Source organism: Engystomops pustulosus, chromosome 4 (assembly GCF_040894005.1).
Source record: "Engystomops pustulosus chromosome 4, aEngPut4.maternal, whole genome shotgun sequence".
Lineage (NCBI taxonomy): Eukaryota > Metazoa > Chordata > Amphibia > Anura > Leptodactylidae > Engystomops > Engystomops pustulosus.
The window spans coordinates 34,809,109-34,824,746 of record NC_092414.1 but is presented as its reverse complement, the minus strand read 5'-3'; the positions used below and the strand labels follow the sequence as shown (position 1 = coordinate 34,824,746).

Sequence of the window (15,638 nt, the reverse complement as noted above, 5' to 3'; positions counted from 1 at the left end):
GGATGAGGGAGACACAAGAGCTTACAGTCTATGAAGATGAGGAGGTGAACAAGAGCTTACAGTCTTTGAGGATGAGGGTTGACACAAGAGCTTACACTCTATGAGGATGAATGGGGTGACATAAGAGCTTACAGTCTATGAGGATGAGGGGGTGACACAAGAGCTTACAGTCTATGAGGATGAGGGGGTGACACAAGAGCTTACAGTCTATGAGGATGAGGGGGTGACACAAGAGCTTACAGTCTATGAGGATGAGGGGGTGACACAAGAGCTTACACTCTGAGGATGAGGGGGTGACACGAGAGCTTACAATCTATGAGGATGAGGGGTGACACAAGAGCTTACAGTCTATGAGGATGAATGGGGTGACACAAGAGCTTACACTCCATGAGGATGAGGGGGTGACGCAAGAGGTATAAGCTAGTATAATGGCGCAGCCATTCTTTATAAGGGAACAGAATAAAATAATGTAATAAATAAAAATTCTGCTGCCATCTTATATACAAAGTCCAAGGTGGAAGTGACTGGAGAGAAGCCTGGAGTTTGGTGTATATCTGGTATTTGCTGGATAACAGACAGGAGATAGGACATAGGATGGATTAGTAAAGAGATAGTTGACATTTTATGCAGTTAGCAAGTGTGATTGGCTGCCTAAAGAGATGGGTTTTAAGAGCACGTTTGAAACTTTGGAGGTTGGGTATTAGTTTGATAGTCTTGGAAAGGTCATTCCAGAGAATTGATGCAGCTCGGGAGAAGTCCTGAAGACATGAGGGATACGAATTAAGGTACAGATTAATATCACTGATCGAAGAGCACGGGTCTCCCCCTATGTACTCCTGCGTTGTGCTGTTCTTGGGACCTGCTTTGCTTTGGCAAATCAGTGGCCTCCTTGAGCCAGGGGTCATCAATTTTTCTTCGGTGAGTGATACCCTGTATTCAGAAGAGGGCAAAAAAGGGTTTTATGGCCCCTGACTTTTTACAAAGGTTGGGTATTTTTAGGAGCGATTCTTTACATAGGTTATGTTTTATGAAGAACTATAGGTAACCAATATGGCAGCCATTGTAGATCCCATATGGGTTGTGGGTCTGCATTCTAAAAAATGGCCAATTTATGTGCTCAGTATAGTAGCAGGGGATGCATTGCACCATGGCTGCCATTCAGCTGCATTTCATAAAATCTGTGTCGCCACTGCAGATGCGGGCAGCACCTCCACCGCCAACTAAAGGGACTGAGAGTACGTCATCAGATCACTAATCTACGGAGAATGCTCTATTAACCTCTGCTGGACCATCATTCTCTCATTCAGAAGATGCCGATGTGGAGCCGACACAAGGAACTGACCAGTTTTAAGGCTCAAACCTGTGAAGAACCTTATCCAGACCACCAAAGAGACATTTCCTTTAAGAGAAGGCTCAAACCTGCGAAGAACCTCATCTAGACCACCAAAGAGACATTTCCTTTAAGAGACAGTATTCCACGAGATGTGGCCCCTTGTAATATAAATCGGGTTGCTGGAATGAACTTTTTAATACGCAGTCTTTGCACTTTTAGTATATTGTATTGTGCGCTTTAATATAATATATATTGTTCTTTTAAGAGCTTTGTGGAAAGACAGAGAATAAAGCTGCTTTGTGGGACAGCAATAATCTCTGATGTGATATGATGTGGTTATTAGTATGAGGCTCAGTCATATACAATTAAGGTTCGCTAGCAGCCATTAGTATAATGCGGAGTAGTATTTACACATCTGCAGGCTTAAGAGCTTAAATCTCCCAGAATCCCTTAATGGTTTAACACCTGCATTGATCTCTATTTTAGTGTCATCTTTGCACCATGTGATCTGATGTAAGGCACACAAAACTCCCCAATGCATTGAAGAAACTGAACTAAACTGTTAGTAAAGAGTTTGTATGTTCTCTTCGTGTTTGGGTGGGTTGCCTCCGAGTCCTCCGGTTTCCTCCCATACTCCAAAACATACTGGCAGGTTGATTAGATTGTGAGCCCCATTGGGGACAAAGACTGATTTGGCAAGCTCTGTGCAGTGCTGTGTAATCTGTGTGCGCTATATAAAGAAAGGAATTATTATTATTATAAGATGTGGACAAATCTCTGACTGTTTCCATTGGAAACCATCAGATAGTGTACTGGGATGTTGCACTAGGCCAGTACTATATGCACCTACAGGAGCTGGACTTGCTAGAGTATCCAATGCTCTGAGGTATTCAGTTGAGTCCGGCTCTTTTCAGTGAGCTGGATCATTAGGCTCCGCTCACTAACAGAGCCGACTCTTCTGGCTCCTGAACAGCTCCCTATTAAATTTATAATAGGGAGCCTCAACCCAATCAGTCACCCCCATCCACACCAGTTTTAATCTGATATTTATCATGTTAAAGGGTGGAAGGTTACCCGATTTAGGGAAGAGGTTAAATAAACTGACTTTCGTCGTTCACATGAAATAGCCGGCTCCTGAACAGCTCCATATTAAATATATATATATATATATAGAGCCTAAGTCCAATCAGTCTCCCCCTCCACACTGCTTTTACCTGATTTTATCTGCTTAAAGGGGGTGTGGGAGCGGGGTTAAGTGAGCCAGATTCCGTCTTTCACGTGAAAGAGCCGGCTCGTTCACAAACGACACATCAATAATTCAGTTATATAAAATATCCATTATATAAATATCCCTTATTATGTCCCAATATATTTTTGGTTTGGTAGAATTTCTGGATTATTTGACGCCAGCTTAAAGAGGACCTGTCCCCCAGATTTTCGCACTAGGAGCTGCTTACTGAAGTAAGCAGCTCCTAGTGCTTGAACAAACGCCGCAGTGTTAGAGTGAGAGCGTTACTGGAAACCTCTGCGGCAGGGTACAGTGTAATTGTCGGAAAGCTCGCAAAGGTGTCCAACATATTCATGAGTGGGTGGCATTGGGGCGTGGCTAGGGGCGGTGACTGCTGCCTGGCGCGCGGCAGTCACCGCCACCCTATGGTACGAGCGGGACGGTCCGGGGAAGAGGCAGCGCCTCGAACCGCCCCCTCATGAATACATCGGACCACTTTGCGAGCGGTCCGATGATTACACTGTACCCCGCCACAGTGTTAGATAGCGTTACCAGAGGTTTACACTGCGGCGTTTATTCAAGCACTAGGAGCTGCTTACTTTAGTAAGTTCCTCTTTAAAGGGATGTTTCTGTGCTTTCACAATTGCTCAAGTTCTCATGTAGATTTTATTTATATATAATTGTCATAGAATTAAAGTTATTTTACGGCTGAAAATGAATCCAGTGCCTCATGAGCTTTTGTTACAACTATTTTGGACTTTTTGTGTGTGTGTGTTTGTTTTTTTTTTACTCTACACAACAGCAGGGCATAGTGTGTCATCCCATAGTGCTCTCCGTACGTGGTAACTTGTGTTATTTCTTGTTCAGTCACATTGTGGGGATTTTCATTGTAAGCATAAAATTCCATTGATGTACATTTGTCTACGAAGCTTCTCAGAAAAATGGCAAATTCCCCTACCAGTTCTTTAGACGTAGCAGTGTTTAAGATCCACATATCGACACATGAATTTGGACGTAAAACAACACGATAATGCAAGTTAGACATTCACCATATGGAAAACCTGTACATAGTGGCCGAGGACTATTTTGTGGCTGTGCTTATGCTGAAAAGGAACAGAACCTAAAGAATTATCATTCTTCATCATGTACAATACAGGCAGTCCCCTACTTAAGGACACTCTACTTACAGATGAGCCCTAGTTACAGACGGACCCCTGTGACCTCTGGTGAAGCTCTCTGGATATTACTATAGTCCCAGGCTGCAATGATCAGCTGTAAGGTGTCTGTAATGAAGCTTTGTGGATAATCCTTGGTCCCATTACAGCAAAAAATTTTGAAAATCCAATTTTCACCGGGGCAAAAAAATTTTTTGTCTGGAACTACAATTATAAAATATACAGTTCCGACTTACATACAAATTCAACTTGAGTACAAACCCAAGGAACCTATCTTGTAAGTAACCTGGGGACTGCCTGTATCCTTTTCATGGTTTACACTGTGAGACCAAATCCCATAGATGTTTGCTCTACCACGTCAGGCTAAATCTCCAAAAAATCAATGAAAATGGTGTACAAGGTAACCAAGGTCTTTACATTACCGTTTGTTCCATAATCATACGCTGTTGTTTACAATGCTATTTGTTACTGTGTAATGTTTAGTTGAACTAAATATAATTTTTGCATACAAATTATTTATTTCTGAATAAAGTTCCGGTTAAAAATGACGCCATTTCTCTTCTATTGTTTTATTGCATCTATCATTTCATCGTTGTACATAGAATTGAGTGCTTGTGTCATCCCACAATATCATGGGAAACTGTAAGAGTACATCCACATGGCATAGACATGGTGACTACTGTCCTTGAGATAAAGGAAACTAAAAAGAAAAACTAAATTTAAAAAATATATTTGTTATTGAAGACACTGCAGTGGGTACAGAAAGCATTGTAAAATATTCACTCGTTGTTTTATTTGAGCCATTTGGTAAGATAAAAAAAGTTGGTTTTTTTGCTCATTTAGGCTACATTCACACGAAGGCAATGGGTGCAAGGCGCGGTACGGGAGCGGTACAGTGCAGCACACGTGTGGCGCCGTGCACCATATATTGCTATGGAGAGGGGCAGGGTGAGCCCCCTCCTCCTCTCCCTGGCGCCGACGTGTGCCCACTGTGCTACGGTATGGTGGGCATGCGTGTGTGTGAATGTAGCCTAAAGGAAATCTACCACTGGGATGAAGGATTGTAAACTAAGCACACTGACATACTGGTGTGTGTCCCCTCTGGCAGGATCCTCTCTTACCCTGGCTTTTTATTCCCTGTTTTTACAAAAAAAGGGATTTTAAAAGTATGCAAATTAGCATTTTATTCTTAAAAACAAGGGCATAAGGAGCTTAAAGAAGAGCAGATCCTGTCAGAGGGGCATACACTGGTACAGTGGTGGCGAACCTATGGCACTGGTGCCAGAGGTGGCACTCGGAGCCCTTTCTTTGGGCACTCAGGCCTTCACCCCAACACAGAGTTTGGCAGCTATGACTCAAGGCTTCCTCCTGTGATCCAATACAGCCCAGGATGTGCCATGCTGAGCGCTATTTTAAAGTGACATCCTTGTCTGCCAGGACTACAGCATGAGCAAGAAGGTGTGGATAAAGATGGATTGTCATTGGAGCTCCTGCTCTGGGTTCCCTGATTCTTCCTCTTCAGGGGACCCTGGTGGGAAGCTACAATCCAAATTTTTCCATCATCTTTCTATTGTATGGGTGAACTCAGGACGTCAATACAATTAAAACCTGTTATACATCAGGGATCAATAAGTTGTCATGTTGGCACTCGGTGACATATAAGTGGGTTTTGGTTGTAGCTTGGGCACTCCATCTCCAAAAGGTTCGCCATCACTGCACTGGTATGTCAGGTGCTTGGTTCACAATCCTTCATCCTGGTGGTAGAAGTCCTTTAATGTACACTCTGCATCCCATCTTGACAAAAAAATAAGATATTTTTGCTAATTCTAAGATAACTTTTAAGATGAGTGCTGGCATTCCTTCCCATTGCCTTATTCTTATGATCTATAGCAGAGATTCACTACTGCTAGGAGCAGACACATAAATAACTATGTGGCCTGCAGACCAAGAAATCCTTACATCAGGAATAGAACAGACATACAAAAGAAAATGTCATAATTTTTATAAATAATTTGTGGAGTCAGTTCATTTTGTTATGGCTCTGACTGACTGCACAGCCTTGCATGCAAGCACTATGGGGACCCGCACTGATATTCCTGTCCTGCCCTAGGACATACAGGTAGGTTTGTTCTTAAATTGTATTTGTATGTAAGTCAGAACTGTATATTTTATCATATCCCAGCCAGAATTTTTTTTGGTCTCTGTGACAATTGAATTTTAAAAATGTTGGATTGTCATCAGAACCAGGATTAACAATAAAGCTTAATTACAGACACCATTTATAACTCATACAGTTGTTTATTGTAGCCTAGGACTAAAGTACACTAAATTACCAACATCCAGAGGACTGTTTGTAACTAAGGGTCATCTGTAAGTTGGATGTTCTAAAGTAATTTAGAATTTTTTATAAATACATGAATTTTAGTGGAAGCTGTATTCATATATATGCACTCAGCTCCCCCTAGTGATGGTGCAGGAAAACCGTTTAATCACTCACTGCTGCATATGGGAGATTTACCAGTGTATTTATATAAATTGGTAGAAATACAATAAATCTGTTGTTCAAAGTGAATAATATAATAATATGGAATCTAGATAAGGTGAAGTTTGGGGTTATTATTTAAAAAAAACAATCTCAAACTGGGGCTGGTTTTGGGACATGATAGTTTGCTATGGTGCCCCATGATATTTGTGTAAGCCACTGGATCAACATATGTTATTTGGCTATAAAAAAGACCTGTCAGGGCAATTTGTAACACTGAACCACCCACAGGTCCTTATGGACAGGTGGCTTAGTGTCCCAAATTGCCCTCTAGCTTCTCCCTCTGTGCCTTTACACCTCCCTAGAATTGTAACCCCTCCCTGGTGCTCCCCACCCCTGCCCAGTTATTTAATAAAGCTGAATCATTACCTAGTTGTATATCACCTTCTCTGCGACTGCGCAGGCATGTGGAGATTAGGAACGAGGTAAGTATAAAGCTTTTTTTTACAGAGGGACTTGCTAAAGGGCGATTTGGGACACTAAGCCACGGGTCCATAAAGACCAATGGGTGGTTTAGTGTTCCAAATCGCCCTGACAGGTGCTCTTTATTTCACATAAATCTCTGTATCCAATTGGGATCATCATTGAATTTCGCTACCTCAGTCCCACATACTCATTTCCAATTTTGGTATATTATTACAAATCCCGGTTTGGTAAATTATTTAATCTTCTGCCTGTAGCCACCACATGATGGAGCTTAATTACATTGAACTCCAGATTATTCTGATTCTGCTTCTTCATCCTTCGAGACGACACTTCATTTTTCCACCTTATGCACCCATTCCTTGAATGCTCCATAGACACGCAGGAGCGCTAGTACAAATGCTCAACCGTCTCTCCATGCATTTCTATGGCACCGAATTCCTTTGATCACGGTAGGTCCTGGTGGTTATACCACAAAGAACGGGGCACCTACCACTTTAAATATTCTTAAGAAATGAATTGGCACAGAGCATTGAACCAAAAATAAAAACAAGATCGTAATAAGGAAAAATTCATTACTTTCTGAATCCACTTGGGAAAATTTTATCTATTTCATCCATCACAAGTCACTAGAAACCTAAAAGAATCGTGGCTGCTGGTCTCAGCTGCAGAGCATCGCTCTATCCCCTCGTGCGTGCTGGGTTGTGTGTTTTTACATTCCTCTGGAAAGTCACATTTCGTGAGGACAGTCGCTGTGCAGTGAGTTCACAACGCGCCTGATAGACAAGGAGACTGAGCACTGGAAGGCGGAAAAATGTGCCCCTCTTCTGAACCCGACCTCCTGATGCTTAGGCCCCAGTATGGATGACATCTGCTTCCTATTAAATTAGACATTCATAAGCAACCCCCTACCAAAGAAAAACCCGGCCAGGCTAAAACAAATAGTCTCCAGATAATGTACACCCCCACCCCCCGTCACTATGATATCAGCCGATTTGTATGGGACAATATCTGGGATACTTTATGCTGAGGTTTATCTGAGCTTGTTATTACAGTAAATACGTTTTCCAGGATGGGATAAGGAAAATATTGGCTCTTAGCTACATTGTAAAGCACCCCCCTTACCATCACACATGACTTCATGAAGCCTAATGACATGATTACAGCCAGTATATCTACTCACTTCCATGCACTAGGACACACTGGTCTATACGGTTGTATGAAATACATTTGACAAGGGCATTTTGTATTTGAAATGTACATAGATGAATGGCTGCCTACACTCTGTACATCTGTTTACAATTTGGATGGGGATGCATGTGTTCTAAATTGGGAGAGAGTAATAGTGGCTTATCCCCAGTTGTAACAATTGAATAGGCACTTTGTAATCTGAAATAAATCTGTACACATTAGATTGTGACCAGGGGACCCTCAGTGATCAGCAGGAGAAGGAAGGGAGGGCTCTCAATATTCCCATGTCAATGAAGCTGTGGTGTACAGGCATGACCACCAAACTGATCTCCATCCGTCCCATAGAAGTGATAGGATTGTGGCTGAGGCTGTGCACCACAGCTTAAAAGTTTGGTCACACAACTTTACCAGGTTAAGTACAAGAGCCTAATTGGGCCACCCATAGAGTACTTAATTTGTCAGTACCGGGGGCAAAACAGAAATTTTACCAGCTACGTGACCCCTCGGCATCAGGACTCTGGACTTCTTGTGTCCTGCTGCTTTCTGGTGGATGGAGTGGGGCGTGCAGGTATTACTCTATGCACACCCCCCTTCCATTAACACTCCCATTTCAATGGTTAGAATGTCAAAAAAGAACATCTGCACACCCCTCCAACCACTGATATGGCAGCTGACAGAATGAGGAGGGCATGTAGATAATAAATACTAGACACCCCCCTTCACCCACCATTACGCAGCAGGACATGAGATGTCACAGGAAGTCCCAATTTCTACTGCCAATGGGTCATGTGACTTGCTGTTTCCTAGTGGCAGTACAGAAATTTTACTGGGTTAATTATAATATGGGTGACTTTATTGGGATCTTTTACACTTGGACTAAGAGAAGGATGTTTTGTGGGTGTCCTGAAGACCAGGGAATATGACTCCTAGCAGTGGCTTCTAACAAACAGATGAATGAATACACATAAGAATTTGGGGTGTAGATTTTTATTCAATGCATATAGAAGAACCAGACATTTCCGTGCATCTCACCCACCCCCAATGTGCATTGTTGAAAATAATGCTACACACACTTGCTGGGATTTGTAATCACTAACAATGGATTTTTTTTGTAATCTTGCAATCGCATAAAAATTAGCATAAAATATTTAGATAAGACAAAGGAAGAATCAGGAAACATTTCTTTAAAATCATAGTTTGACCATATTCGGACATAAAATACAAAAAGCTGAGATTGGTGTTTAGCAGGCACAAAACTTTATAGTAGGCACACGACAGCATAGAAATCGTAGCTGGAACAAACACATTAGCCCAACCCCTGCAATTGTGAGATGTAAAAGGATATAAAGATGTGGAAGAAACATGTTAATAATTTCTTTTAAAAGTAAATGTTCACCTTTAAACACCATTTAGGTTCTTTTTCGTTGAAATGACTAATTCCATAATATCTATTTATAGGGATAACTAAAGACAGAATAGAGTTCAATGGTGCAAACATCACCAGCCAAAGTATGAACCAATTGTACAGGCAGGGGCGTAACTAGGAGAGGCAGGGCCCCAACTAGGAGAGGCAGGGCCCCAAAGCAGATTTCTTAATTGGGCCCCCTTTCTACTTAAAAAAATCCATATTATACACTCATATAAACACATTAATATACATATGTATAGACATACAGTATAAACATACACACAGCATACACACACCATATACACATACATACAGCATATACACACACATACAAGTACCATATTCACCTATGCAGCATATAGACACACATTCAGCAAATACATACATAATTCAATACAATATACAGACATAAAACATGTACTGTACACACACATACATTTTATACACACCAGACAAACATACAGCATACAGCCAATACACACTCAATACCGCAGATGCAAGGGCCCCTCCACATGGTGGGCCCAATAGCAATTGCTATGGCTGCTACCACTGTAGTTACGCCTCTGTGTACGGGTCCATAAAAAAACTGTCTTCTCACAGAAGTATTGAATTACATGTACACATAAGTCTAAGTGTGAGTGGGGAGTATACAGGACTTGAGTGAGAGAGAATAATATAAATACATAGGGGGAGATTTATCATCAAGTTTCTGAGGTAAATCTGTTCTAGTTGCCCATGGAAACCAATCAGAGCTCAGCTTTCATTTTATAAACAGCTGTGGGTAAATTAAAGCTAAGCTCTGATTGGTTGGCATGGAAAACTAGAACAGTTCTGCTCTAAGAGACGTATGATAAATCTTCTTCACAGAGTCTGCAGCAGCTGACATTAAGTTTTCTTAATTTAAGTTCTTTATTACCATTAATACTCATCCATCGCTCTTTATAGTGTCTCCCTAGATCAGTGATGGCAAACCTTTTAGAGGCCGAGTGCCCAAACTACGACAAAGACCCACTTATTTATCGCAAAGTGCCAACACAGAAATTTAATTTGTGATTTATACTCCCTTCTCTGTCACATTTTTCATTAATACCAGCACCTGAGGACACCAATAAAGCAGAAAATAGTCCCAAGTAGCACTGTCACTTTAAAATACCTCTGTGCACAGCAAGTCCTGGGCTGTCTGGGACTGTAGGAAGATACCTGGAGTCATCTCTGGTGATGGCCTGAGTGCCCACAGAAAGGGCTCTGAGTGCCACCTCTGGCACCAGTGCCATAGGTTAGCCATCACTGCCCTAGATGCTTCTGAGTAATAATTAAAAATTAGACTGTTTTCTTCACATGCTCTTTGTGGGAGACATCATAGCAGGTAGTCTACAACATCTATTTGTTAGCTATACGGACATTTAGTCTGTAGAGAGCTGATGCTATGTTAAAAGGTGAACATTTACTAAATGAAAAGAAAATTCACTGCTTTGTATAACCACCTGAAATACTGGGGTCACCCTGTCTTTAGCAGATTATGGGGAACATGCTGCTTGGGGCTACATCATTGATTACTTGGCATTATAATTATTCTTTGTGTTGTCCAATGAGTCTATTATTATTAAAGCGCCCCCTGCAGGTCTGTACCCAAAAAGTTCATGCTAGACGTTGCTTTCAGCCTAGTAGATAGAGGCCGGCCCCTTTATAACCTAAAAAACGACCAAAAGAGGCATTTGGCACTTATAAATGAAATGACTATTTAGTTGTGCTGATAACTAAATCTGTAAAATCTACAGACAGTATTTAGTGGTTAGAGCAGTATTTGGGCTTCATTTACCCTGTGTTATAGTGTGTGGCAGTGCATAGACGACAAGCAGATCACATATAAAGCACATTCATCTAGAAGAACCATAGGGTATTAAACTAGTTACTGTAAGTTTAAGATACCTAAAGTGTCAGACAAAATAAATCCAACCATATTAGTAGTGGAAGACCCTGAGAATCACACTGTGAGCTCCATGAAGGACCTTTTGTATCCACTACTCACTCTCTCAAGATCGGCAAGGATTGGGAAATAAGGTCTTTATTTGGGTGTAGATTATCCTAGACTCAACCTGTGGACACAAGTGTCAGACTGGCCCAGCAGAATACCAGAAGATCCTCCGATGGCCCCAGGCTCAAACATAGTGGAAGACAACATTATTTTGAGGCTACTAAAGTCTTTTATTTAGGGGTAATTGATGGGTGGGCCTAAGGAACCCAAATCCAATGCTGGGCAAATGTCCTGAATTTGACAGGATGGTCCCTAATTTTCAGTCCAAGCAAATTCAGGAAAAAGAAGTGGGGCTTGCAGAACACCAGATCAAAGTAGGCTGATCCATCTGTTTTAGAAGAACCAGGTTAATTTGTGCGGGTCTATGGACTGGAGAGCCAAAAATTACAGAATGGAGTTAGAATGACTGTTGCAAACTTCATTGATAGGGGTGGGTTCACACCACGTTTTATGCATATGCTAAACGTATATGTCGGGAAAGCACTCGACATATGCGCTAAACGTATATATATTGACAAATATTGGCATGACATCCTGACATCCTGTCTGCCAAAAAAAAACAGGAAGGAAAGACAAAGCAAGCTTCGTCTTTCCATCCTGCTGAGGGGGAGCAGATGTAGCGTATTGCATCCCTCCTCACAGCCTCGTCGAGAGGGGCCCTGGTGATGTCATGGTCCATATTAGGACAGGGACATCACTGGGGGAACACTCCATTCATTGGCAGCAGCCAGCACATTTATCAGCAGCAGCAACATTCAGGGAGTAGGGGGGTCCCTGAACGACGAATTCCACTGTATAGGCTTACAGTGGGATATGTCTATGCCATATGTTGTGAGTACACGTCGGGGAATCCTCCTGACGTGTCCTTACAATGTATGGAAAATAACGCAGTGTGAACCTAGACTAAGAAGAAAGACGGACTGAAAGTCCCTCTAACAAAAGGGGTGACATTTCACATGCATGACCAGTGCTCCATTCCCTTTTATGGCACCGCTGGGACCCAGTCTCACAAGGAAGCACCAGTCATGCGGGTGCATTAACAGTGACTTATGGTCCCACTTTCTCCTGAACACTGGGGGTCCTAAAAGTCTAAAACTTATGTCCTACATCAAGTCCTTATATGCCTTGGCTTCCATACACGACTACTCTGTGTCAAAATATGGCACTAACTTCTGACTCATAACTCAAAATTTGTGGAATAGTTTTGAAATTTTGGCCAGAAAGGCAGATTCTGAGCATCACAGTGGAAAATCACAATCTTGTACATTCTCACAGTCATCGCCCAGGCAGCACAACATGACAGCGTGCGGTTTAATCGCTGTTGTACAAGGAATATAAAAATATCAGCAGGTGTTTTATTGTTGTAAAAATCTTCATGGATATTTTTCAGTGGAGCCTGTGTTACACATTAGGCATGTGACCCTAAGATGGTACAAAATAACCTATTGTCACATCATTGTCTACCATACTAACGGTGCTGCTTGCAATATAGTCAAAGATATAGGACATGCACAATTGGTGTTGATACCCAGTGTTGGACTGGCCCACCAGAGTGCCAGAGGATCCTCCGGTGGGCCCAGGCTCTAACCTAGTAGTGGACCGCAGAGATGCAGCAGAAGACAACCCAATTTGGAGGAGGATTCTAGAGTCTGTTTTCTAGATGTTAATGGTGGGTGGGCCCCCAGCATAATTTATCTGGTGGGCCCAAGGAACCCCAGTCTGACGCTGTTGATACTGTAGTATACATGTCCATACAGGAATATGCATTACAGGGGGTTTCCATCTCCTGTGTATAGGAGATAATTGTCCATAATTACTTAGTATTGGAACGACCATTCTCACAATCTATAAGTTTAAAAAAATAAACAGGTACAACATCTAACTATTTTTTTGGGAATAGCAGTTTAAAAATAACAATATACAAGGAACAATATGTATTGCTATTGACCGTGGGGACATGTTGCTGCCTGGGAGATATTCTGCATTTACCATATGTGATCTACATATGGTTAAATATTGTTAATTTTTTTAAAATTTTTAGGACTGTCATATTTTTTAGGCGTTCATATTAGTGAATTTTGAGTAAATACAAGACTGCTTTCCATTCATTGGAAAGGTGTAAAAAGAAGTAGAAAATGTTTCCCTCTCTTTGGAGAGCCTGGAATAGCTATTCATTACACAGATCATCTGCTAATTTCAATGAGAACTGTGTAATGCCTCATCCACCCTCTGGAGGCGCTGCAGGGCAATTGCCTCTTGCTCCAAGGTTCCCCCATAGACTACAGCTAATCACTGGGGGCCACAGCAGTGGGCACCCTGTAAATGCTTATTGAGACACCCTTAGTGGACTGCTGTAGCTCCAATAATGGTGGCATTCAGACACTTAGCTTTAGTATACAACAGTGGACTACATAGCAATATATACAATCAGGGTATACAACCACAAAAAATAGTGATCATACCCCTAGAATTTTTTTTTTAACAAAACTTTACGGCTTCATATTTCCTTTTCATTTTTGTTTTTACTTTGCTTAAAGTGACCCTGAAAATGTCACAACACATGCATAATGCATAGGTAAAAAAAACGCAGGTCTCTATTTTATGATTCGCCACTTCCCATCTTTGTACAATGGTCCTCAGACTTCTTGCTGCACCAAATCCTGCAGTAGTCTGCCCCTTCTATCAGAGTGTCCATAAGTATTTTGCCAGACTACCAAAGTATTTGGTGCGCTGAGACGTCTGATAAGCTGGTAGACATTTTACAGAGATTAAGAGAGGACTGGGAACTGGAGAAACCACAACAGAAAGATGACATTATGGGGGAGATTTATCAGAAGTGTCTGAGAGCAGAACTGTGTTAATTGCCCATGACAACCAATCAGAGCTCAGCTTTCGTTTTCTCACTAATGTTAAATAAATTTAAGCTGAGATCTGATTGGTTGCCATGGGCAACTAGAACAGTTTTACCTCAAAAACTTTTGATAAATCTTCCCCTATGTATTTTTATTGAAAACCAGTAAGTTTTACAATGTAGGCCTCTTCAGTATTTCAGTTGCCCAGTTGCAGTATTTCAGTTGTCTTGCTCCACGTTGTTCTTCATGACGCCAAGACCTTCTCTCTTCTTTTGTATTGCGTTCCAGTCGCCTCGGACATCAAGTGAAACTTTGCTAAAGAAACGAGAAGGGCACGGAAAGTATAAGGACATCTACAAGCAAACCCAATTCTAAACATCAGGGTCAAGTCTATTTTCCTTTGCAGCAGAACCACCGCTAGTTGTAACAAGGTTGGAGAACTTATACAAATAAAATTGACCAATCCTGTATGGAAGACGTAGCAAGTACAACTTATTTTTTAGTTCATCTCTGCTAATACTAAGGGTCGGGGTTATGAGACACATCTCTCTCATCAATCATACTGAATGTTCAGAATGATGCCAACTGTAATACAAAGCAGATATCACTGATGTCTGCCACTTTGGTTCGGCCTGTATAAAGTTATCAGAAGTTATACATCTTCAGTGGATCCATGTTTAAAGGGAACCTGTCATCAGAAATTGGCCTAATAAACCACTACCATTGTGTTGTCAAGTAGTTGAATAGCTTCCAGATCGTTCTTTCATGACCCAGCTTGGTGGCATCACCCAGAAAATCAACTTTGTAGTTAGACGTATAAAGTCAAGGAGGCAGAGAGTTTAACACTGAAGTCAAGCTCCTCCTGACTCATGTCAGGGTACATGTACCGGACCTCAGGAGATGTGATCAATGATGTCCCTGGATGCAAGACCATTAATTACAGTGAAGGGAGCGTTCTAAGGCAGGAAAAGGTTGACTTCAGTATTAAACTCTCCGCCTCCTTGACTTCACAAAACCATTTTACATCTAACATAAAAGTTGATTTTCTGGATGATGACACCACACCAGGTGATGAAAGAAACATCATCTAGAAGCTGCTCAGCTGCTTGCCAACATACCGCTAGTGGTTTATTAGGCCAATTTCTGTTGACAGGTTCCCTTTAAAGTCGCTTATTAGCTAAACTAATTGATTTAGAAACTCCTGATTCAAGGGAGTTGGTTCTGGTATGAAATTTGGAAGTAGTCGTATTTCTTCAGGTCTCATCTGGAGTAGCCCTTTTGGTGGCTTGTATACTATTGTTTTTCAAATTTTTCTAAAAGTCATGGAATGGATTTTAGAATGTCTATTAAAATAAAGCTAAATTTTAATTGTTATAAGGCAATGTGAACAAAAGCCTAAGTATCATGGACATTAGTAGATGATTCGATGTTATTTTCACAACCAGACCTTG

At 41.5% G+C, this 15,638-nt stretch overlaps 2 protein-coding genes across 4 annotated transcripts in view; one reads left to right on the top strand and one right to left on the bottom strand.

Moving 5' to 3' along the window:
• FCHSD1 (FCH and double SH3 domains 1) overlaps positions 1–4,269 on the top strand; it is a 79,590-nt gene extending 75,321 nt beyond the window's left edge. Inside the window, exon 20 of the mRNA XM_072145660.1 lies at positions 1,196–4,269. Coding sequence (XP_072001761.1) covers positions 1,196–1,255 — 60 coding nt within the window. The 3' untranslated portion in view covers positions 1,256–4,269. The remainder of the gene's footprint in view (positions 1–1,195) is intronic.
• A 5,010-nt stretch (positions 4,270–9,279) lies between these two features.
• Positions 9,280–15,638, bottom strand: part of RELL2 (RELT like 2) — a 61,812-nt gene continuing 55,453 nt past the window's right edge. For 2 of the 3 annotated variants that reach the window (XR_011854803.1, XR_011854802.1), the window contains exons 8-9: positions 10,589–14,502; positions 9,280–10,248 (exon numbers count right to left, since the gene is read on the bottom strand). The gene's annotated coding sequence lies outside the window, so the exon portion shown is untranslated. Of the gene's footprint in view, positions 14,503–15,638 lie in introns of all 3 variants that reach the window. The other variant, XM_072145659.1, reaches the window with a different exon arrangement.